The sequence below is a fragment of the Sciurus carolinensis genome, chromosome 15 (genome assembly GCF_902686445.1).
Source record: "Sciurus carolinensis chromosome 15, mSciCar1.2, whole genome shotgun sequence".
In the NCBI taxonomy this organism is placed as follows: domain Eukaryota; kingdom Metazoa; phylum Chordata; class Mammalia; order Rodentia; family Sciuridae; genus Sciurus; species Sciurus carolinensis.
In genome coordinates this window covers 78,670,730-78,693,458 of record NC_062227.1, presented here as the reverse complement: position 1 = coordinate 78,693,458, position 22,729 = coordinate 78,670,730, and the positions used below count along the sequence as shown (strand labels likewise).

The 22,729-nt window shown below is 50.1% G+C and overlaps 1 protein-coding gene and 1 long non-coding RNA gene across 5 annotated transcripts in view; one reads left to right on the top strand and one right to left on the bottom strand.

Moving 5' to 3' along the window:
- Cndp1 (carnosine dipeptidase 1) overlaps positions 1-18,430 on the bottom strand; it is a 38,815-nt gene extending 20,385 nt beyond the window's left edge. For 2 of the 4 annotated variants that reach the window (XM_047526900.1, XM_047526903.1), the window contains exons 1-4: positions 18,299-18,430; positions 3,886-4,011; positions 1,348-1,497; positions 324-486 (exon numbers count right to left, since the gene is read on the bottom strand). In XM_047526900.1, coding sequence (XP_047382856.1) covers positions 324-486; positions 1,348-1,497; positions 3,886-4,011; positions 18,299-18,409 — 550 coding nt within the window. In that variant the 5' untranslated portion in view covers positions 18,410-18,430. Of the gene's footprint in view, positions 1-323; positions 487-1,347; positions 1,498-3,885; positions 4,012-14,166; positions 14,321-14,485; positions 14,727-18,298 lie in introns of those variants that run through there. The other 2 variants (XM_047526901.1, XM_047526902.1) reach the window with 2 other exon arrangements.
- Positions 9,661-13,631, top strand: LOC124965749 (uncharacterized). The gene is made up of 3 exons (XR_007105225.1): positions 9,661-9,868; positions 11,030-11,213; positions 12,111-13,631. It is a non-coding gene; the product is annotated as an uncharacterized LOC124965749 (long non-coding RNA).
- Positions 18,431-22,729: the final 4,299 nt, after the last annotated feature.

Below are 22,729 nucleotides of genomic sequence, written 5' to 3'. Positions count from 1 at the left end.
GAAAACCAGCCCCAAGGAGCCAACCAGGTGACTCTGACAGCAGTCTTCCCAGCGCCTCGCGCAAACTGAGCTATGCCCCAGGCCTCCGTTCACCCTTTAGTTAGTAGTTGTTGCTATTTGCAGGCTGGGGATGGAACCCAGGACCTCCTGTGTGTTAGGCAAGCACCCTCCCACTGAGCTATGTCCCCAACCCCTTCCTTCACTCTTAATGACACCGAAAGACCAGGAGCCTGGGGACAGAGTCACATTTTCAATTCTTGACCCTTGTGAGCAAGCCCTATCCACAGATGAGTACGGTGCTGAGGAATAAGCATGCTGCTGACCGTCCACCTCCGTCAGCGTGTAGGGGTCCGTGAACCACCCCTCGCCCTGCTGAGCAGGCTGCACATCCAGGTGCCCATAGAAGCACACGGTGGGTTTCTTCGGATCATTCCCCAGTTCAGCCAGGATGACAGGAGGTATGGGAAGACTCTGGCCATCAGGCAGCTGCAGAAGGGTAATGGATCACATAGTTCAAACATCTCTATGTGGTTCTTCCAGAAAGCTCAGAACATGATGTTAGAAATCTCTCCATTCTATTCCTGGGTCCCTGAAGAGCCTATGTCATTTTTCTGAGCATTGCTTTCTCCATCTCTAAAATGGGTACCATTGGATACTTTTAATAAAAATATGAAACATAATTAAAAGCAAAGTACTTCCTTAGTTACACACTGACAAATCCTATAGTCAGTAGGATGCATTCTTCAATAAGAACTTAGAAATCAACTGGCTTAAAGTAGAATCCTGGAAAACTTGGATCACTCAGAAGTTCTTCATGCTGAGCAGGTGACCTTGGATGCTTAGATTTAGGATTGCCACTGGGATTGGATGGCATTGGGCCTTAGGATTGCCATTGGAATTGGTGACTTTGGGCTTTGGGTTGCCATTGGAGAAGGGTGGCATAGGGTTGTCATTGGGAATGAGTGGCATTGGCTTAGGGTCACCATCAGGGTTGCAATGGCAGTTTTAAGTAATGATTCTGAGGAAAGAATGCAGTTCTACCTATGACCCTTGGAGAGAGCTGCATATGAATTTAAGGGAAAGGACAACTGAGTTGAGATGTGCCTCAAGTGCAGCGGCGGGCCTTTCCATAGCACTGTTACCTGCTTCTCTCACCTCCTCCCTTTGCTTCTAACCCCCACCCCCACCCCACCCAGGCCTGCTCTGAGTCTGTAACAGTCTCAGTGGGGTGTGCCTCATCCTTTCTGGGAATTGGCACTCTGGGAGGTTGGAGTGAGGAGCAGGGTAAGCCATGACTGATGGCCACAGAAGTGGTTCCCTAACAGGAGGCAGCCTGCCCACGGGCACCTGCTGAGAGCCCAAGTCCACGGAATGCACACTGGCTCCCAGACCCCGGAGCGTATCAGCAGCCATGGACATCATCCGGACGAGCTCTTGTCTGAAACGAGGCATGGGTTGGACAGAATCGCTCTCAACGGCCACCCACTCCTTCAGCGTCTGTGAGGAAAGGCAGGGAGGGCATTAGCGTGGGGGGTCCTGCATCCCCTTGGGTGGGGGCGATTCAAGGGCAGGGACCCACTAATCCCCAGGTGCCTTCCGTGCAGGAAGTCCTGTAGACTGTGCTTGGTGACACTCAGAGGTGACAGAGAAGCTGGGGTTTAATCAAGACCTGAGGCCAGAGGCGCTGGTTAGGACGGAGGACCGGGTGGCATAGGCGGAGGAAAGTGGTGGGCCCCTCCCTGCTCCTTCAGGCCTGGTAGGCAGTGTGACCGGGGTAACTCAGTCTGTGCCAGCCCTGTGGCTCTGATGACCCTTCTTCTCTCGGGCTCGCTTTTCTCACCTGTCCCGTAGGGCGGTGCTCCCTAACTGCAGGACATGGCAGCCATGAGCTGTCACACTGAGAGAGGACCAGCGTGGTGAAGAGGCACCAGATGCCTCTTCAGTAAGCACCAGCTAACATGGAGTTATTAGTGATGATCTCACATTCCTTGTTGGAACCTGGCTCACTCCTCCTGGGATAGTATTATTTTATGAAAAGCTACAGATATTGACCCCCCTTGATCTCTATGACCCTTGTTCTCCACCACCCTTGATCTCCACCCCCTTGATCTTGACCCCCCTTTATCTCCACCCCCTTGATTTTCATGACCCATGATCTCCACCCACTTGATCTCCACCCCCTTGATCTCGACCCCCCTTGATCTTGACCCCTCCTTGATCTCCACCTCCTCAATTTCCACCACCCTTGACCTCCACCCTTTTGATCTTGACCCCCCTTTTATCTCCACCCCCTTGATTTCCTCCACCCTAGATCTCCACCCCCCTTGATCTCCACCCCCTTGATCTTCACCACCCTTGATCTCCACAACACTTGATCGCCACACACTTGATCTCCATCCCCTTGATCTCCACCACCCTTGATCTCCACTCTCTTGATCTCCACCCCACTTGATCTACACCACCCTTGATCTCCACCCCACTTGATCTATACCACCCTTGATCTCTACCCCCTTGATCTCTATCCCACTTGATTTCTACCCCCCTTGATCTCCACCCCTGAATCTCCACCCTCCTTCATCTACACCCAGCTTGATCTTATCCCCCATTGATCTCATCCCCCCTTGATCTGGACCCCTCTTGATTTCAATCCCCCCTTAATACTCCCCTTAATATTCACCCACCTTGTTCTCCACCCACCTCGATCTCTACCCCCTTGATCCCCACCCCACTTGATCTCAACTCCACTTCCTAATGTGTTGTACTTTGATCTCTCTCCTGGTGGCTACACTTTTACTTTTATTTTAAGGGAACTTATTTAAGGAAAACCGTGTTCCCATTTTTCAGCAGAACCTCAGCAGGTGTTGTAGGGTTCTCCACCCTGAGTGGGCCTGAGTGTGTTCAAGGAGGTTGGGAAGGGATGCCGTGCCTGAAAGCCCAGATCAGCCTTCACCCCATCAGGTACCACTTTTCATCCCTGTTGATTCCAACCTACTCTGGAAACCCAATTGGGTTCTGAAGATCCAAGCAGGCTTTCTGTCTGGTAAAAAGAAGGATTATGTGAAGGTCAAGCTCAGGAAAACCAGTCTGGATATTCAGTTTTGTGCCATTAGCATGAAACAGGAAGGTTTCACATCTGTTTACATGATAATATTCCCAAAATTGGTTGATTGATCCAATGAACATGTATCGAACACCTATCATGTATGTATCAGACACAGGGTGGGGGCTTGGAGGATAAAGTCCAGTGGGCCCCCAGGGCCCCCAGGCTGGTGAGCACAAACAACAACACTCAGCTGGGGAGGGTCACAGGCCCAACACCCAGGGAGGGGAAGGAAAAGGAAGGGGAAGGGAGGCAGAGGGAAGCGGCCCAGTGGTAGGGTGGGCACAGCAGGTGCCTGCACCCTCTCACCCACTCGTCCCTCTCCCTTCTTGCTCCCTGGTCTTCCTCCTTCCCCTCCTCCTCGTCCCTTTTCTCCCCATTCCCCCTGTGCCCATCCCATGTGCCCAGCTGTGTGGTGAGTAAGGCAGGAAGCAGGGCCATAGAAAAGGAGACCAAGTGCTCCCTGCCCACTGTACTGCACCACAAACAGTGCCCAGCTGTCTGGACCTCACCAGGGTCCAGGTGGCACTGCTAGTGGGCCAGAACAAGACTGAGCTCCACAGAGTTGCTGGTCATCTCTAAAGTGCCACTGTAGATGAATGCACCCGGGATGGACAGAGTGCCCTTTCCAGGAGGGGCGGGTGGCAAGAGGCGGCTCTTCCGCAGACCTGATGGACCGTGATCATCCGATTCACCCAGGAGCCGCAGGCAGTTTAGATGGAGCCAGGTTGGCACAAAAGGTCCCAGAGGGTGTGACCCACGCATGTGAGTGCAGCTTCTCCTACCTTCACGAATTCATCCTGGTGGAGATCGATGTACTGGCACAGCTTCTCCAGCAGCCCCGAGGGCGGAGGGGACTCGGAGAACATGCCTCCCTCAAGCAGCAGCAGCAGCGCCAGCAGACACGCGGCCTGTCAGTGGTTGATGGGGACATTCAAGTAAGTACCAGTTTTGGACTTTTGACCTTTCGAGTGCTCTGGGAAGGCTGCTACCCAACACTTGATTGCCATCCCAGTCAGCTGCAGTGGACTAACAGGGGGCGGTGGAACTAGAAACGGGCTTTGTCCGGCATCTTTCCCCAGATGCCACATTTTCACAGCTCAAGGGTTTTAATAACACAGAAACCAAGTCAACGAGCTCATGTGCAAGGCAAGTGACTCAGGTTATTCCTGCGACGTGACGATTCTGCGGCTCTGCTCCCCATATAGGAAGATCAGTGCTCTGCGTCCTGCCTGAGGGGCAGAGGCAGAGGGACGTGGGGGGAGAAACAGAAACAGCGGCAGCCCTGAGAAGCCTTCTGTGAGGAATCACTTGGGAATGCCTGCAGCCCTGCAGCACCGTGGGCTTTCTTCCCACCAGCTGAGCAACTGGAGTACTCCAGAAAGCAAGCAAGCCAAGAAACTCACACCCCTCCCTGTGAATAATGGCATTAAGGGACAGCCCCTGGCCTTGGCCCTGGCTCTGACTTTCTGGCTCCCTGCCCCTCATGGCTCCCTTCTCCCTACTGCCTCCAAATGAGGGACCTGCCAGGAGCTGGCCTCTGCTCACATCCCTCCTCCCTCTCCCACCACTGCCTTCTCCTGTGGGCTGACTCTGTCTGTACAGGCAGTGTGCCTGGGAGAGGCCGTTCTCCCTGGCCCCACATGTTCCCTGGCAAAGTGAGCTGAGCGCCTCCCGGGCGGCAGGAACCCCAGAGCCCTGCACGGCCCGTGGGAGCTGCCAGCCAAAGCCCAGGAGCACAGGGTGTAGCTGGGGGAGGGACACCAGCAACTTCTCCCCTCGGTGGAGCTGCAGTCCGCTGGGGGCAGGTCTCCAGGGGGGCTTCAAGGTTTCTCCTGCCTCAGTCCTTCCTCACTCTCTCTCCCACTCACCTTCACCCATGGGAAGGTAGACACCTAAAGATTAAAAGCATCATGATTTTGTAATATAAAATAACTCACTTAAAAATGATCAAAGATGGAGTTTCAGGGTCTAAAATAACAAGACTGACCTTGTGTTAATCTGTCCCCTGTTTTCCTACAACAGAAAAGTGGGTCTGGCTCCTAAATCAGAGTCCAGTTGGTCACCAGGGGACAGTCAGCATCATACCTAGAACCTTGGTGGACTCGGTGATTCCCAAACTCACCACGTGCTGGTCCTTCCTGTTCTAAATATGAGGCTTACCTGGAGGCGTCCCTTGAACTCATCACCTAGGTTGGGAAGAGCCCATTCAGGGGTGCGGTCTCTGAACACAGAGGCATAGTCTTGGCAAGGTGCCCAAGACTGCCCCCAGACTACCTCTGCTCAGTCAGGTGGGACCAGAGGCCAATGCAGAGCCAGGTGGAGCAGAAAACACTGATCCAGGATGGGAAGATCTCCAGCTTCAGAGAAAAATAAGTGTCTTCTCCCAAACCAATTCTCCCTTCTGGGTTTTTATGTAGTTCTTAATAGATTTTAAAGTTCAAGATTCCCATAAAATTGAGTAAAAGGTCCAGAGATCTCCCCCTTTCACCTTGCCCCCCCACACATAGCCTCCCCTGTTATCAGTGTGCCACACGGGCACGTCCTCGCAGCCCGACATCCGCGATGGCATTGGGGCTCCCTCTAGTACCGTGCGTCCCGCAGGCTTGGACACAAGCACAGTGGCGCCCGCTCAGGAGCCAGTCCCTCGCAGGGCACTCACTGAACCCAGTCTGGGTGCTCTGCTCTGGTCCCGCCCTCGCCCAGGCAACCGCTGGTCTGTGCACTGTCCCCATGCTCTGCTGCTCCCGGGTCGTGGGGCTGGAATCGCAGCACGCGACTCAGACCGCCTCCTCTCACTTCATGAGGTTCCTTCACATCTCTCCATGCCTGGCAGCTCATTCCTTTTTAATGAGGCACACCATTCCATCGTCTGGGAGTAGATTTTCGGGCCCCTCTGTGGTGAAGGACAAGCATGGGCCCTGGAGCCTTGCGGCTCTGAGGTCCAGCGGCTTTGTCTGTCTCCAGTGCTGTGCGGACACGTGCCCCTCGAGTGGCACCTGGGGCATGCACCGCGGGACAGTTAGTTGTTGGGTCTAACTGCCTGGCACACGGTGGACGCAAATCCCTTTGTATTCCCTTTCCTGTTAATTTTTTTCTAAAATAAACATGATCATCATGTTTCTCCTTTGACTAAAAGAGGAAGGCAAGTCTGTAGAGTCTGCTGCCTAAAACATAGTGCTAGACAAACTGGTGTGGCGTTTGAGGCCAACTCAATACTCTGCGCTTAGCACCAGAAATGTGCAGGTGCTCTCAGGGACACCAGGGAGTCTAGAGATGCAGGAGACACTGGACACATGCTTCCTCAGGAGCCCACAATGTGTAGCAGCCCTACTACCCAGCAGGGGCCAGGAGTGCTCACGCGTGCTTGCAGGGGCTGGAGTAGAGGGCGTGAAGGGGGTTCCATCCCTACCTGCACATGCATGGGTTTGGGGCACCAGGAGAGTCGGATGCAACACCAACGTTTGTGGCCAACTCATGACCATGGCCCTTCATTTGGGTTTGAGTTCTGTGTCCTACAGAGATCAAAGGTCTGTGAAATGCAGGACTTCTCTTGGGTCCTGACCTGGTGCTCTGGGCCTGATAATGTCACAGGGTCCAGCATGAGGTCAGTCTGAAGTCCCTGGGAAGTGCCACTCCCTTCAAACAGAAAGGAAGGAACAGTCCTACACTGTCCTGGCCAAGGGGGGTCACTGCGCCCACTTTCAGAGGCTGCCCATCGTAAGACCTCGTGGTGAGGTTGCCTACCTTACGACGGCGGGTCAGCAAGTCTGTTGGATGACAGGAGACTGAGCGTTTCACACTTCGATCACCGTTCTCAGAGAGCCCTGCACTCACTCCCAACAGAGTAGCCGAGTGAACTTTTAAAAGTGGGTTAGATCCTGTCACTGCTTGCTCTAAACTCTTTCAAGAACTTGAGATGAACCCAGCAGTTCACCTGGCCTCCCTGGGCTTTTGTGGCAGGGTCTACCTGCCTCTGCAGGCACAGTGCAGGGACTGGAGGGCACCATGTGTGGGTCTCTCCATCACTTGTTCCTGTTCTTCAAACACCATTGACCACAGCCAACTCCAGTCCTGCACTGTCCCTTGGTCTCTGGGCCCCAACCAAGCAAAGGTGGGTATTCGAACTGACTTCCCCGTCAGTTCAGGGGGAACTGCACACAGCACATGCATCCTGGTTACTGACAACATCCTTGGTGACAGGCTAGGTGTACCTCCCTAGCCAAAAAGTCCCTTAGCACAGGATAAAACATCGCCAGTCAAAAGGAGAACAGCTCCCAAGCAATGTGCCTCCTATTGTGGACACTGCAATGATAGAGGGTGTTCAGCTTCAGAACTCTCAGGCTAGGTAGGATTCAGCTTGCATAAAATCTGAGACACCACAGAGAACCCCATATTCACAGAAGAAGCGGGCTGAGAGCAACTTTGAGGAGGGGGGTGTAGATAAAAAGCAATGAATCAAATAGAATTAAAAAATCTGGAAGTAAAAGTCCCATATATCTGATCAATTGACTTTCAACAAGGGTGCCAAGACAAGTCAGTGTGAAAGAGGGATGGTACTGGAACAACCCAAATGCCCCTCAGCAGATGAGTGAATCAATTGTGGAATGTCCATATAATGAAAGATTATTTGGGCAACCAATGGATGAAGTGCTTGGCATGAAAAGGAATAAAGTCGTGACACTTGCTACAATGCGGATGGGCCTTGGACACATTGTGCCAAGTGAAATAGCCACGCACAAAGAAGTCATGAGCCGTGGACTGGCTACCTACTGTATGATTCCACTTATGTGAAAGTCCAGAAGGGTAAGTAGACAGAAAGTAGATCACTGGTTACCTGGGGGGATGGGGAGTGACTGATAATGAAGGAGTTTCTTTTTGGGTGATAAGAGTATTTCCAAATTGTGGCAATGGTGGTACAGCTCTGAATATACTGAAAACATCAAATTGCTTACTTTATATGCGTGAAGGGTGAAGTACGTGAATTCCATCACAATACAGGCATGACAGTCATAATCACAAACACAATCACTCATCTGACAATAGAAATCATTATGAGGAATGTTAAAAACAAGGTCAAAGTAAGGCCGGGCTGTTCATGGGCGGATTGAGACACGAACCAGTAGGTGGTGCTGATGCGCCAATCCAGGCCCCACTCTGCGGAGCTTCTGGGCCCAGTCAACAGCCAGGCGGCAAATAAATCAGGTGGGCAGCTCAACTATAGACCCGAGTGGCAGGAAATAGAGCTCAGGGCACTGAGGAAAACCCAAGCAGACTCTGAGATGGTGTAGGCTTTTGAACTTTTATTTTTCATTCAATTTTCATCAAAAAGTTTACTTGGTGCGTCTGTCCAATGAAAGAGAAAAAGAGAAATGAGAGAAAGAAACAGAGGTCACAGGAAGAGAAGGAAAGCGGCATTTATGAAAGGACAGAGAATCTTTTAGATTCGGTGGGTGCTGCCTCCTAGGTGGAGAGGCTGTCCTGACCGCAGAGCTGATGCTCTGGCCCCACCTCCTTCCCGGTTGCTCTCCCTTTCCCTACAGGCACCAAGCCTGCTGCGCAGAGCGGTCTGTGCATTGGACATCCAGGCTTCAGAGGTCAATGCTGGCCATGAATATGGCCTTTATCCTCTCTGGGTGGGATTTCCGGCTCTGTCCGTTTGCTCTCCTCCCCGGTTCTTTACTTTTCTGTTTGTTTTCTGTGTGACAGTCTTGCTTGGTCTTGAACTAGTCACCCAATGAAAATCTGGGGATTTAGAACTGTCATTCTGGCTTTTGTCTTTGTAGGAAGAAGAAAAAGGAGCTGGGGACAGGAAGGCGACTCGGGGGTCTGGAATCGAGGACTGGGTAGAGAGAGGTCTGGCCTCAGTGTTTCCTTAGCTACACGATCCCACAGGCTGGTCGCTTAGATTTGAAACAGAAGTCTCAAGTGACCCTGTGCTGAAGATCTTTAAAACTTTTCAGAGGAGGGCCACACCCTGGCCGTGTCTGTCACCCATGCCCTAACCCTTCCCCAGAGTGAGGAAGTGAGCAGTGTGTCCTCAGTCTTCTCGGCCTTTTGACATCTCCTCCTCCTCTCTCCTCCTCTTGCCAGGCTTCCCGCCTGCCTGATGCCACGTGCTCCTGTTGTGTGGCCCCCAGGTGGGCCACCTCCACAAGGACACTTCTGTCTCCTGCCACAAGACAGCAGTCAAAAGCAAGCCAGGAGTGGGGCGCTGGGACAAAACCTGCGACCGCGCTGACATTGAGCTGAGTGGGAAGGAGAGCAGGCATCCCAGGCTTTGGTCTCCAGCAGGGACAGACCGCGGGGCTCAGGAGCACTCCAGGGCCAGGGTTCCCCTCGTTGAGTGCTCCAGGGACCCCGTGCTCGTGTGTGACACAGTGCTCTGTCATCTTTCTGCTTGACAAACTTGGAATAACAGAAAAATGAGGTTAAAGCCTAGCTTGTCTCACCAGCACAGGATTTAAAACAATGACAGAAAATAGGCTTTTCTGGATTCTCTAGATCCCCTGCAAGCAGAGCCGAGCCTGGATGCCTGCCCATATCAATGGCAGCAGGTCCAGAAGGAAGCAGCGGGGGCAGTCCCCCAGAGAGCAGCCGGACGTCGCACCAGAGGAAGAGAGCAGCTCCTAAGAGCGAAGTTTCCCAGAAAATCCCAAGAACTGTGGATTTCTGCACCACCCTCAAGTGGGATCTGGCCAGTGGGAGTGATGGCAGAGCAGCTTGGGCTGAGGCCAGGTTTGGCTAAAACTCGTTTCTGAACCGAAGGTGAGCCCGCCACACCTCCCCTGTGGGCAGATGTCTGGGTGTGCCAACCAAGGACACACTCGGCCAGGACCCTGAGCAGGCCACGAGGAGCACTGTGCACAGCTTCTGGAACCTGTTCTCCAGAAGCCAGGCATGGAGGGGAGTCTGACCTGCTCTGCAGGTCTGGTCAGCTGGTGTGGACCGTAGCTCTAGCACTTTCTGACTGGTTGGCTCAGGCTGGCAACAGGCTCCTACTGAGACCATAGTACTTGCCTCGTGCTGTTAGGATTGGCAGGAGAGGGTGTGTGTTCACTCTCTGGCAACTAGTACACTTGCCCCAAGGCCCAGAGGGGCTCAGGAGGCCCCTCGGCTCCTTGGCTGAGAGAGGGGTTCTAGAGGGTGGGCCGTGGGGAAGGAGAAAGTTGCATTGTCAGTGTGAGATGCTGGCAGAGCTAACCACACAGTGTCACCTCCAGTGTGACACTTTTGTCCCCTTCAGTCTGGTCAGGGATTGGGGTCTATATAGGTCAGCCAGAGAGACAGCCCAGCTTTGCACCACTTCCAGAGCCTTCCAGCATCTGCAAACATAAGGCAGCTTGGAACACAATGACAAATAATAACCAGAAATTCCTGTTCTTTTAATATGCCCCCCAGGAAGGTCTCTCTCATCAGCTAAGTTGATACACTGAATACACTACATGGGTGACAGTACTGTTGCCAGATAAAGCTGGGTTGTGTAGCTAAGTGTGTGGCACATGCTTATAATCCCAGCTGCTCAGCAGGCAGAGGCAGGAGGACCACAAGTTCAAGGTCAGTCTCAGCAACTTAGTGAGACTCTTTCAAAATGAAAAATAAAAAGGGTCGGTAATATGGCTTAGTAGTAAAGCACCCCTGGTTCCATCCCCAGTGCTGAGACAAACAAAAAACAAACACAGATTGTGAGATCCTCATGGGCAGGAAGCTTCTGATTCTGTACCTAGAACAGGGCGTGCCTCTGATTTTGAGGGGTGGAGGTGGAAATCTGAGTGGTTGAGGGTGGTGTGCCAGCGCAAGCTCAAGCTGGTGGGTGCCCCCTTGAGTTCCAGCAGCTGGACCAGCCCACCACTGCCCACATCTGTCCTTGGAGTTTCCCTGTAGCGATGTCTGTGTTGAAGTGTTAGTGTGCATGTAAAATGCCTGCAGGGGAGACTGGTGCTTGGCCTCTGAGCAGCAGAGGAGACCCAGGCAGAACGTGGATGCAGGAAGGAAGAGCAATGCCAGTGGGAGCTGGGGTCAGCAGAGATCCGGACTCCGGACAGAGCGAAGTAGGGTGGAGGCACGGAAATGCAGAGGTCACTGAAGAACACCCTTCTGATCCCAGAAACCTGTGAGTACCTTGACTTGCTTTAGAGTGCGTCTTCCAAACCCCTAAGCTCAGAGCAAATTGCTCTGACGTCAAAGCCCAGGGCTTTAGCTGCCCTTGATGGCTGAGAAGTGAGGCCCAAGGATAAGGGAGGCATGAGTCCAGGGCACCACTCCTAGAATTTGGCCACGGGCTGTTATTCGTGGTGAAGAGAAGTTCAGCGTGCAAGGGCAAGGTCAGATCCACACAGACGGCAGGGACTTTCCTCTCCGTGTCCTGGCTGCCATGGTCCCACAGACTGGGCAGATGAAACCAATGGAGTTTCTCCTCACGGTCTGAAGGCCACATTCTGAAGGCCAGATCAAGGTGTGGCCAGGCTGCAGTCCCTCTGAAGGCTGTGGAGGGGGTCCTTCCCGCCTCCCCAGCTCCTGAAATCCAGGTGTTCCTTGGGACTGCGGCTGCATCACCCAGTCGCTGCCCGCATCATCTGGTGGCCGGCTTCTCTTCGTGTCTCCTCTTCTTAGAAGACGATAGTCCTCACATTTAGGGTCCACTCGGAACCAGCTGACTTCATTTTAATATCACATCTGCAAAGACTCTATTTCCAAATAAGATCACCTTCTGCAGTTCCTGGTGGACACGAATCTTCAGAGGGGCAGCCTTCAACCCAGCATACTTGCTTTTCCTTCCTTATTACCACGGAGCACTTTCTTACTTGTTTACTAAATTATCTGCCCAATTGGTGTGATCATGCGCTCCTTGAGCCCGCGGCCCCGTCTCCCTGTTCCCACATCTGTGAGTGCCCACACAGTACCTGGCAGTCAGGCCCGCCCAGTGTTTAGTGAATGACCAAGTGACCAAGTGCGTAGCCCTGCAGGACACAGAGTAGCTGCCTTTCATTAACATAAGAAGTTCTCTCAGCATTGTGTAGGAGATGCAGCTCCTACATGAGTCAATGTTTCCTTCAGTCTCAAGAGTCTGCACAGTTTCCTGAAAACCCACAATCGGCCTCTGCCCATGGCTCTCCAGCTGCCCAGTGTCCCATGGCTTCTCTTCAGCCACCAAGGGTCTCCACCTTCAAGTTCTTCTGGTCTTCAAAGCTGAAACAGAGACCCTCTCTGTATCCCCACAGCTGTGGTGGGAAAGCACCACGCCTAGTGTTGAAGCCTGGTCCCCTCCCCCGGGACACCAAGTTTCCTCGTAATCCCTGCTCAGTTTCACTGTGGATGTAACTGTCCATCCTGCTCAGTCCTCAGCTTTCCTGCTCAAACTGAACCCTTGTTTTAATTCTGTAAAACAGTCATTTCTCCTGAACGGCTGTGACAGGCCCTACTTTCTTCTTCAGGAGCTCCTACAGCTGGAGCTTTTCATCATCTGGTTTCCTCCAGAGATCTTAGCTGGCCTACCCTTTTTTTTTTTTTTTTTAATTTTTTCCTTGTCTCTCTGCTTTGTGTCCTTGGCAAATTCTCCCAGGCAAATGCATTTTAGTTCCTTAGTTCTCTGTTTTTGTGCCTTGTCTACAATTTACACTACCTATTGAGCTATTTTGATGACTATTTTTCATGCTCAATTGTTTTCATATCCATCTGTTCTTGCTTCATATGTACTTATTTAAGTTTTATAATTTCTTATTTTTTTACATGGGCATTAGGCTTGCAATTCTCTTGATCATTTTAAACATACTTCAGTGGTATCTGTTTTAAGTATGTTCTACACTTTTCTGTGACAGTAATCTACTTTTCTATTAATTTTATGGGCTATTTTTCTTCTTGCTTGCCTCTTGTATTTTGAGGGCTCAGAAAATGAACCCCAAAGTGTGGTGTTTTGACATGCTGAGCTTCAGAGTCTCAGAAGCAGATTTAAACTCCTCACACCTAGTCTCTTGATCCTCTCTGATCCTCTTTCTCTTCTGAAGCCTACAAAGGAGTTTTCCCTGAATTTCCAGATCTACCAAAGAGGAACTAATTGCCCTAAAATCCTTTTACTGAAATTTTATGAAAAAAGGAAGCTTAAACTTCTATCATGGATGAAGAGACTGAAAATCCGAGCCCCGAGGACCTATGTATCAAGTCATTGTATATTTTTGGGCTCATTCGTTTCTCCCCAAATCCACCTACTCCCCTCTAGAATTGCTGGCAGCCCCCACACCCTTTCCCTATGAAGAGGATATTTAAGCTTCAACCATCTGGTCCTCTCCTTGGGTTTCATATTCGGTGAGGCTCCTGTGAACCTGTACACCTTAATAAATCTGTTATGCTTTTCTCTTGCTAAACTGCCTTTTGTCATAGGAATATCAACCATGACCCTTTAAATGGACAAGAAAGGGAGCACCCCTTTCCTTGCCCCTATGTTGTACATTAGGATACACAGGCTTGACTTGCAGGCAGGTGTATTGTTCTCCTCTCTGCAATGACTGCTGCCTAGATGTGCTGTAATGGCCTCCACTTGGTGCTTGGAGGTGCCCATTTCAGGTCCAGGTCCAAGGCTGGTGCTAGCTGGAGGGTTGGCATCTGCCTCTGAATGCATGCACTAGGGCTGGCTCTACCTGCCTCTGTGTCTGGGGTGCTTTTGGTGCCTACTCTTGGTGGGACTCTCACTCCTTCAGGATGTGGCCAGCAAAGCTGGACCTTCAGCCCCAGATCATCACTGTATGTTTCATCTTGTATCTCTTAGTAGTGACATTATTATGCTTTGAGTCTATGCCTTTTTGATTAAAATTTTAAGGTGCATGCAGTTGCTTTGTTTGTAGTTTCAAGAGTGAACTTGTACAGTATCTTGATCAGAATTTGCCTACAAGGATTTGGCTTCCTGGAAGATGATGTCCCCATGCCTGACCCTATGTCCTGTGCTCAACATGCAGACTCCACATGAAGCACTACCTGTTACCCAATGCAGACTTTACCAAGTAGGAAGAGAGCAGGGATAAGCTGAAGACCAGATAGTCTCATGGAAAAGGTTGCATGCTCCAATCACTAACCTTACAAGGCATAAATGTCCATATCCTGGGAATCTTCAGCGTCCAGGGCCAGGACTGGGAATTATTCATAACTGTGGTCCTGACACCAGGAGTGCAAGATCCAAACCCTGAGCCGTCAGCAGGACCAGGGTTAGGGTGAAGTGATTGCCCACGTCAGCACTCCTGTGTGGACTTGTGGCCTGCAGTACAAGGCACAGGTTGGGCAATGTGTGCCCAGGGCACACTGTTAAACTGAAATTGGCAAACAGCATGGACTCTGGACCTGGAATGCCCAGGGCACAGGGGCGACTCCTGAGTGGCACCAGGGTCTCCCTCTCACCTCCGTTCTGTGGGGAACTTCGTTGTGCAGACTTCTTAACACCATCTCTCTCCTCTTCCTGCACCCATTCCCCCAAGGCATTCTGGATCCCATTCCTTAGTGGTTCAGCAGGGGACAGGGTCACCAGCTTGAAGTGCTGTACCGGAAGTACAGTGTGTGTCCTTTTTTGGACCATGCATGAAGCCTGAAAGTTGCCTCTGTTTCAACCAGTGCTCTTCTGAAGGGGGAGGGTGGTAATCTTCTGAAAGAGAGAGAGAGAAGCTGGACATGGGGGCATTGTGCTTTGGGGACAGAAGTTCCTCTCCTTGTGTGTAGGGTTGCTTGTCTCAGTCTGTGAGGGGCTGGGAAGGAGCAGGGCGCTCTTTGGGTTCAAGTCCCCTAATGCAGCACTTCTCCAGTCTTCCCTGAAACACTGACACTAAAATACAACAGCTTGTCCAGCTTCCAGCACATGAACGATATGCCCACATTTCTGTCTCAGGGCTCAGGCAGATGAAGGCAGCCTCTGAGGCTGGAAGCTGGAGCTACCACCAACCCTCTTCTCCTCCCACCACCTCCCCAGGAGCCCAGGTCCCAGCGCCAGGCGAGTCTTGGCTCCTGGAGGCTCCCCAGTTCCCTGGGGTGGAGGCGCGTCCCCCAGGGTGTGAGTCAAGGGGCCACGGGGCACCTCTTGGTTCTGTGGTGTGGAGTGGCCGCTTTGCCTGTGGCCTGCTTGGTGGCTGCACCAGCCTGAAGGCAGAACACGCCCTGGGGGCAGCTGGCAGCTGTGTCTTTCCCAGCCGTGGCCAGGGTACATGCCATCATTGAACTGTGCAGGGGTCTGGCAGAGCCACAGGCTGAGGCCGCCCACAGGAAGGAGGACCCCACCCAGCCCCTCTCTTTTGGAACCAGCAAGCTTCTGATGTGGACAATGGAGGGTGCATCCCTTCGACCAAGGACTCATGAGGCTCTCCCAACTCTTGCTGTGGGATTCCCGATGAGTGACTTGGAACATCATGTGTTTGTTCATCAATAGAATTGCTAAACTGTCTACAACAGACGTGCTGAACCACTGTGGTGAAGGAAAGTCGGCATCCCTTTATTAGATAAAGTCAAGCTCAGAAGCTGAGGCAATCTGAAGCATTCCTCAGGCTGCACACAGCAGTGGAGAGAACTGGTGAGTGCGGACTCCCACCGTTTGTTGAAGAATGAAGTCATGCCCTTCTGCAATAAGGTCCAATTCACATTTTTATGAGCAGTAGCAAAATATGTGAAGGCTGGGTGCTGTGCTGAGCACTTGACAGCAGCGAGCTGACAATCCTGAGACTGAGACTCAGATGGGGAGACTGAGGTGTTCGAGGGTCAAGACCCTGCCAGGGGTCTACTGTCCCAACTTGCTCTCCAGTTCTCATTAAAAGTCTCCTTCACTTCCTCTTGTCATGCCATTTACTGGTGGGGGACTTGCTGAGCTAGGACACCTGTTCCAGGAGCCTGGGGCCAAGCCAGAAGATCAGAGCAGAGTTCAGGCATTTTCACTGGGTCAAAAAGCAGGTTTATAAGACTGAACAACCTGAGCCACTTGTATTCTTACCAAAACATGACATGGCATTCCAAAAGGAATATGTCTATGATGATGAAAATTAATTTCTAAGTGATAAAATGCAGATGATAATATGAACAGAAGATGACAGGAAAAATCATTCATAATTACATTATTTGCTTATCTGGGGTGAGAGGACAATTAAACCAGAGGTTAGATACTATCAAATAAAGCAGAAACTTTAAAAATTGAGTCACTATTAAATACTTGTAGTTTTTCTGTAGGAAAATGGTCTGGTTTCCTGAATAAATGACTCCCCTAATGAGAGGGTTACATTCCAGAACAGCAAAGATTTGAGAGGTTCACCAAACAAATGTGAAGCATTGACCTTATTTGGATTTTGGTTCTAAAAAACCAACTATAAAAAGGCATTTTTCATGGGACAGTGCAAGAAATTTGACCACGGCATATCTGTTGATATGAAGGAATGACTGCAGTTTTAGAATGTGTTAATGGAATTGCTGATGTGCACAACAGCAGATGGGATGACGCAGCGTCTGGGATTTGCTTTAGAATGATCTGGGAAGCAGAAGGGATTGGAAGGTGCTTTCAGTGACACAAGACGGGTCATGAGCTGCTACTTGCTGGAATGGCTAACAGGCATGTGGAGGGTTATTGCACTCATCTTTTAAGTTTGTTTAAAACTTTCCATTAAAACAAGAGATGGAGGAGCAGACTGAGCCTTGGCAAGCAGGAAATGCCATGGCTAACCTGAGCCTGTGGCTACCAAGCTGCAGTCACACTGCTGATCCCAGGGCCATTTGCTTCTCAGTCTGCCCCAGCAGGACCGATGCGGGGCTGGTTGCAGCAATCCTACAGTGGAGAAGCTTCCTGGCTGCTGAAGGAAGCCATGGAGATAACCCTGTAGGCCGTCCTCTCCAGCACGTGCTGGGACTGGAGACAGGAAGGCACTCTGGAACTGTGAAGAAGCCAACTTGGCAACCCTGCCTCCCTACCTGCTGTGAGCTGGCGTGCAGGCAGGTGGGAGGGAGGAAGTCAGAAAGTCAGCACCTACCTAGGGAGAAACACAGGCCTGGGAGAAGCCTGTGCACTCCTCTGTGGTAAGCTGGGTCTGTGAATATAAAGAACGAAATATGGGTGGAAACAGTCATGAATCTCTTTGGTCAAACGTCCCTGCTGGGCGAGGAGGGCTGTTCTCTGAGAAGGGAGCATCCTACCTTCTCACTGGAAGAGTACTGGCCGCTAGTGTCCATGCATTTTCTGGCCATTATCTCTCTTTCTCTCCTAGCTTTTAATGGGCTGCTTGGAAGAGGAAGCCAGATCCTATCTTGTACAAATCAACAGTACAATTTCTTAGTTAGAAACAAGCTGAGCCCTAGATAACCAAATAAGAATTGGGCTTAGATTCAGAATCTTGGAGCAGGAAACACACTCCAAATAAAACAACAAAAGCCCAGGGGGACTTTTCTAATTGAACTTGGAAACGTTCTCAGAGCCATGTCAGAATCCTCTGAATGGGAAGTGAGGTGGAGGGTCCCTGTTAAAGATGCAGATTCCTTGGTCAAAAGTACATGAAGACACTCAACATCACTGGAAATGCAAAGCAATCTCATGAGCCCCCATTGCACGCCAACTGATTAGAGTAAAACAGATGCCAAAGACAAGAGCTGGTGAGGAAAAGGAGAACTGGAACCCTGGAATGCTGGCGGCAGGAACGTGACAGTGTAGTCACTGTGGAAGAGTCTTGCAGTTTCTCAAATGACAGAACACGATGCAGGAATTCTACTCCTGGCCACACTCAAGAGAGAAGAAAACTTAGTCCACACAGAATCAGGACCCAACTATTCACACTGGAGGAAACAACCCACATCCAACCTACTAACAAACAGACGGAATGTGTCACCTTCATGCCGTGGGTACGACTTGGCCACAAAAGGAACGGAGTGCCAATACATCTACCCCGTGGTGAAGCTTGGAAACATGGTGCTGAGTGGAAGAAGTCTGAGGATGGAGTTGAATATAAACTGCTTGGAAATGTTGCCATTTATTTTGAATAACATACAACCACCCAAAAGTATTGCTGATAAAGTAATTCCACACCCCACATCCTTGGGTGGGATGGGGAGTGCTTGAGGACCTCTGTAAGTAGAGGCCCAAGGGCATCTTGGGCATCTCCCTGCCCAGCTGGCTGGCAGGGGTGTTGTGTGCACTCCTAGGCCGGGGACCGGCTGCCCCTGATCCAGCGGGCTCTGAGTCTTGCAGGTCCTACTCACCATTCTCCTGAGTTTGAGATCCATCAGGCTGGAGTCTGAAGCCCGGAGCAGTTCCTCTGCCTCCAAGGAACGTGGAAGAAAAGCTCCATCAGGGCCTAGAGATGCTCCCATTTAATCTCTCTGAGTCCAACCCACCACACCCCCAGGAGAAGATGAAGCAGACACAGTGGTTCCATTCACATCTAGAAACAAAGACGCTTCTTTCCATTTGATCACAGAAGAAGCAGTGTGTCTCATGTGCACAGATTTGGGATGAGATAGTGCCTGGAAGTCATCTGATACTGTTGGAGTGGGTGGTCACCTTCAGCAGCTACTCCCTGGGTGCTTCGGTGGGGTGTGAGGGATGTCACCTTGAGAGGGAGCAGTGCACCCATCCAAGACCAGCAGGCAGGACTAACATGGATGTTTACGTTTTTTCCCTGAGACATGGATAACAAAGTGTGTTCCAGAGTATTTCCTGTTATATATTCTTTTTAAAAACATATACTTGACAAAGATACACATTTGAGTGAATAATATGATTATATCACACACACACACACACACAATAATCACAAATTAATTGTCATGGTCCATGTTGTGCTGCTGTAACAGAACATCAGAGCGGATACTGGGTAACTCATGAAGAATACAGTTTTATTCCTACAGTTCTAGAGTCTGGAAAACACAAGATCCACCATCTGGGGCCACCATCTGGAAAGGGCTTTTTTACTGCATCATCCCACGGTAGAAGGCAGAAAAGCAAGAGTGTGTGCACACAGGCACAAGAGAGGGGCATGAGCAGGGAGAGAAAGAAGGGGGTGGACCCATCCTACCAGGTATCTGCTCCTATAATAACTTACCAATGAATTTTAAGATTTTTTTCAATTTTTGTGAAAAATGCTATTAGAATTTTGATAGGAATACACTGAATTTGTAGATTGTATGGGGTACGATGAACACAGTAATAATAATTCTTTCAATCCATGACCATGGGATATCTTTCAATTTGTTTTCTTCAATTTCTTCCATCAATGTCTTTTACTTTTCATTATACAGATTTTTCACCTCCTTGGTTAAATTTACAGACAGGTATTTTATTCAACACTAGAAATGGAATCTCTCAATTTTTTTTGGATAGCTTATTTTCAGTGTATAGATGCGCAACTGATTGTTAATTTTGTATTTTCCAACTTTACTGAATTTGTTTATTAGAACAAAGAGGTTCTTGGTGGCATCTTTAGGGTTTTCTATATATATAAATGCCATCTGCAGAGACAGTTTAATCCCCTCCTTTCCTTAGTGGTTTTCATTTCTTTTAAAAAATTCTTCTGATCTCTTTTCCTTGGGGTAGGTGTCATAATATAATCAGGGTATAATAGAGGAACTTAAAAGCTGACTTCTGCTATCTGTTCTCCCTCTCCTACACTGTCACAGGATTTTTGGACAGGTCTTTTTCCTACCTCTTATGCAGGTGTGGACAGCCATGTGACTACTTTCTAGACAGTAAGATGCAAATGGAAGAAAAACCTGCTAAGTTTGGCTTATGCTCTTTAAGGGAAGAACTCTACCTTGACCCCCTCTTTCTCTTCTTTCCACTGGCTGCTCCAGCAGGAGGTGGCAGACAGATAACCGTCCTTGAGAAGAAGCCCAGGGTGGAAGAGATCTACTGTGTAACAGGAGGGTCCTGGGCCCAGGATGACAGCATGGCCACCACACCAGCCCTGGGTTCCTTGCAGACTTTTACATGAAGGATAAAAGCATAAACCTTCACTGTGTGCAAGTCTTCTCAATAATTAATACACTGTAGTTAAAGGATCCTGGTCATTTCTAGTGTAACGTTTTCTGACACAGGTTCCAAAATGATAAGAACAGAATGAACTTGACTTTGCCTAGGTCCACTCAATGTTCTTCAAGTCAGAGCTGCTTCACTTGGTTCTTTCTCTTATAGCTGAAGAATGTGGCACAGCCACTTTTAAGTCAGACAAGGTGGTTGTTTTTCTCAGTGGTCAGCTTCCTGCTGGGAACACAATGCAGAACCAGGTTGATTTCCCTAAGCGCTCCACACCCAAGACCAACTTCTAGAACAATTCATTGCTGAATCACAGACTTATCATTACCATCGAATAAAGTTTTTCTCTCCTAACTAGACACATGAAAGTGCAAAGTGAAAGGCCCGAAAGACAGAGAGAGAAACAATTGACAATAGACAATTGAGTGACCCATGCATGTAAAATTTTATCCAATTGTTCTCAGGATCGCTTCCCTGAAAGGACTAGTTGGGGGCAGGGGGAGGACAGGGTTAGAAAGCATAAGGAGGAAGAGACAAGTCTGGCTTCTGAAATATGGTACGATATGGTAGAGATGTCCCAGGGCAGGGGGGACCTGGGGAACCCTGCTACTAACAAGAGGCCATGATTGCTGAGTGACTTTCAATTCACCATTCTGTTCTAGTAAGTGCTGGGTATGAGAGACTCCATCCAAGTTCTGACCCAAGTCAAAACAGTCAGCAAGGGGACAAAATATCAACTTTTTAATGAAAAAGACTGATATTTTAAATGCAGTCTGTACATATAAGGAGAACACTTTCTATACTGATTTCTGGAATTAGGCAGCCACAGAGGAACTAGAACAAACTCCTGGTTCTTACAGCCTGCCTGTGTTCTCACTGTCCAGCACACACTGGACACACTGGAGGCCGTCAGCTGCCCCTAACACCATCCTTGGGAGCTTCACAGTGGAATGCCTTTGGCTAGATGCTTCCCTGTGCACAGCTTTCCCTGGCTTTCCAGAGAGCCAATTTCCAGCAAATTCTGTCAGTGCTCACCACTGTGGTTCCCCCAGTGGATGCTGGGCCGTGGCCACACACTTGCCAGCAAGGTCTGTCCTCGGTCCTTGGGGATGGGCTCATCCCTGGCTGTGCAATCTCAGAAGTTGTGGTTGCTTCTTACATCTACTCTACAACTGTTGGATGCTAGACGCATGTGGCTATAAATCCTATTTTTAATCTTAGGGTCTTGAATGAGACCATTCCTCTAGTGGATCCAGTGGGCTGTGCAGGGTGCTACACGCTTTGGTGCAAGAACTGCTTGCAATGGGCTCATGATCAACTTGATCATGATCAAGTTGATCATGAGCCCATTTCTGAGTAAAGACCCTGTGGTTCTTTTTCCAGGATTAGCGAATGCATTTCTCACAGCAGTGTTGGGGGAGTGAAGAGGTACCCAGCAACAAAAATACCAACTGCTGGTACAGCGGTGCCTGAAACCAGTGACCTGTTTCCTTTTTAAAAAGTTCTCAGGGCTAGGGAGATAGCTCAGTTGAGTTCGATCCCCAGTACCGCAGGAAAAAAAAAAAAAAAAAAAAAAAAAAAAAGTCCTCACTTTGAACTGATATTAGACTTTAAGAAAAGTTGCAAAATTAGCCAAGTATTTATATACACAGCACCCAGCTAATATCTTACCTAAACACAGTGAAATGATCAAAACAAAGAAATTAATACCAGTGCTATATCAACTACAGGTTTTCTTTGCATTTCATGAGTCAGGTTTGGCTAACGTCTTTCCACAATGCAATGAGGTTACCAGAATGCCCCATCCTCGTGGCACCTGCAGGGCATGTGGTGTTGAAGCGTCGTTACCACTAAGGTGCACTCTCACCACCTGACGGGTGGCGGCTGCCAGGTCTGTCCTCTGAAGTCCCGTTAACCCTGCAGATCCTCTCAGGGAGAAACTTTCAGGCAAGGCCAACATTCTGGTTCTTACACTTTGCCTGCCCATCTCAGCAGGCACTAGGTGGGGGATCTGGCCGGCGCCACAGTGGCACTCCAGCGTGCTTCTCCATTCCCTCTGTGACTCTGATCAGTGGCCTTCACAGGAGGCCCTGGCCTCCTCACTCATCCCTCGTGCTTTGTGTTAGCAGAGACCCACGGATGCTGCGGGTCGTGATCCTGCCTGCGGTGCAGTCCTTGCTCCACTTGACCTCCTGCTCCCGTGTCCCCGGTGTTACTTTCTGCCACCGTGAGGCACTCCTCTTGGGTTTCTGTTGCCCCAGCCCTGGGAGCAACCAATTCTCCAAGGTTCCTGGCTCCTTTCCTCAGAGTTTACCCTGGTCTTTGATATCAGATGCAACTGATTCTTTCTTGTTAAAACCAGGATGACTCTGACTTAGCAGCAGGAAGCAGCAGGCAGGGCCAGGCCCTTTCTTTGGCAGCACAGGGAGTGACCAGTGACCATCACTCCTGTGGGCTGGGAGGACAGAGTGCTCACCTACGAAGACCTGGGTCTTGTTTTCTGAGTCTGGACCATGATCTGACAGTCAAACACCACCACAAAAGCACATGCGTGCCCCACCAGCACATCCCACCAGCACACACCCCACAAGTACTCAGATGGCACCCGATAAGCACATGCGTGCTCCGCGCGTAAGCCAGGCACAGTGACCTTCAGAGGC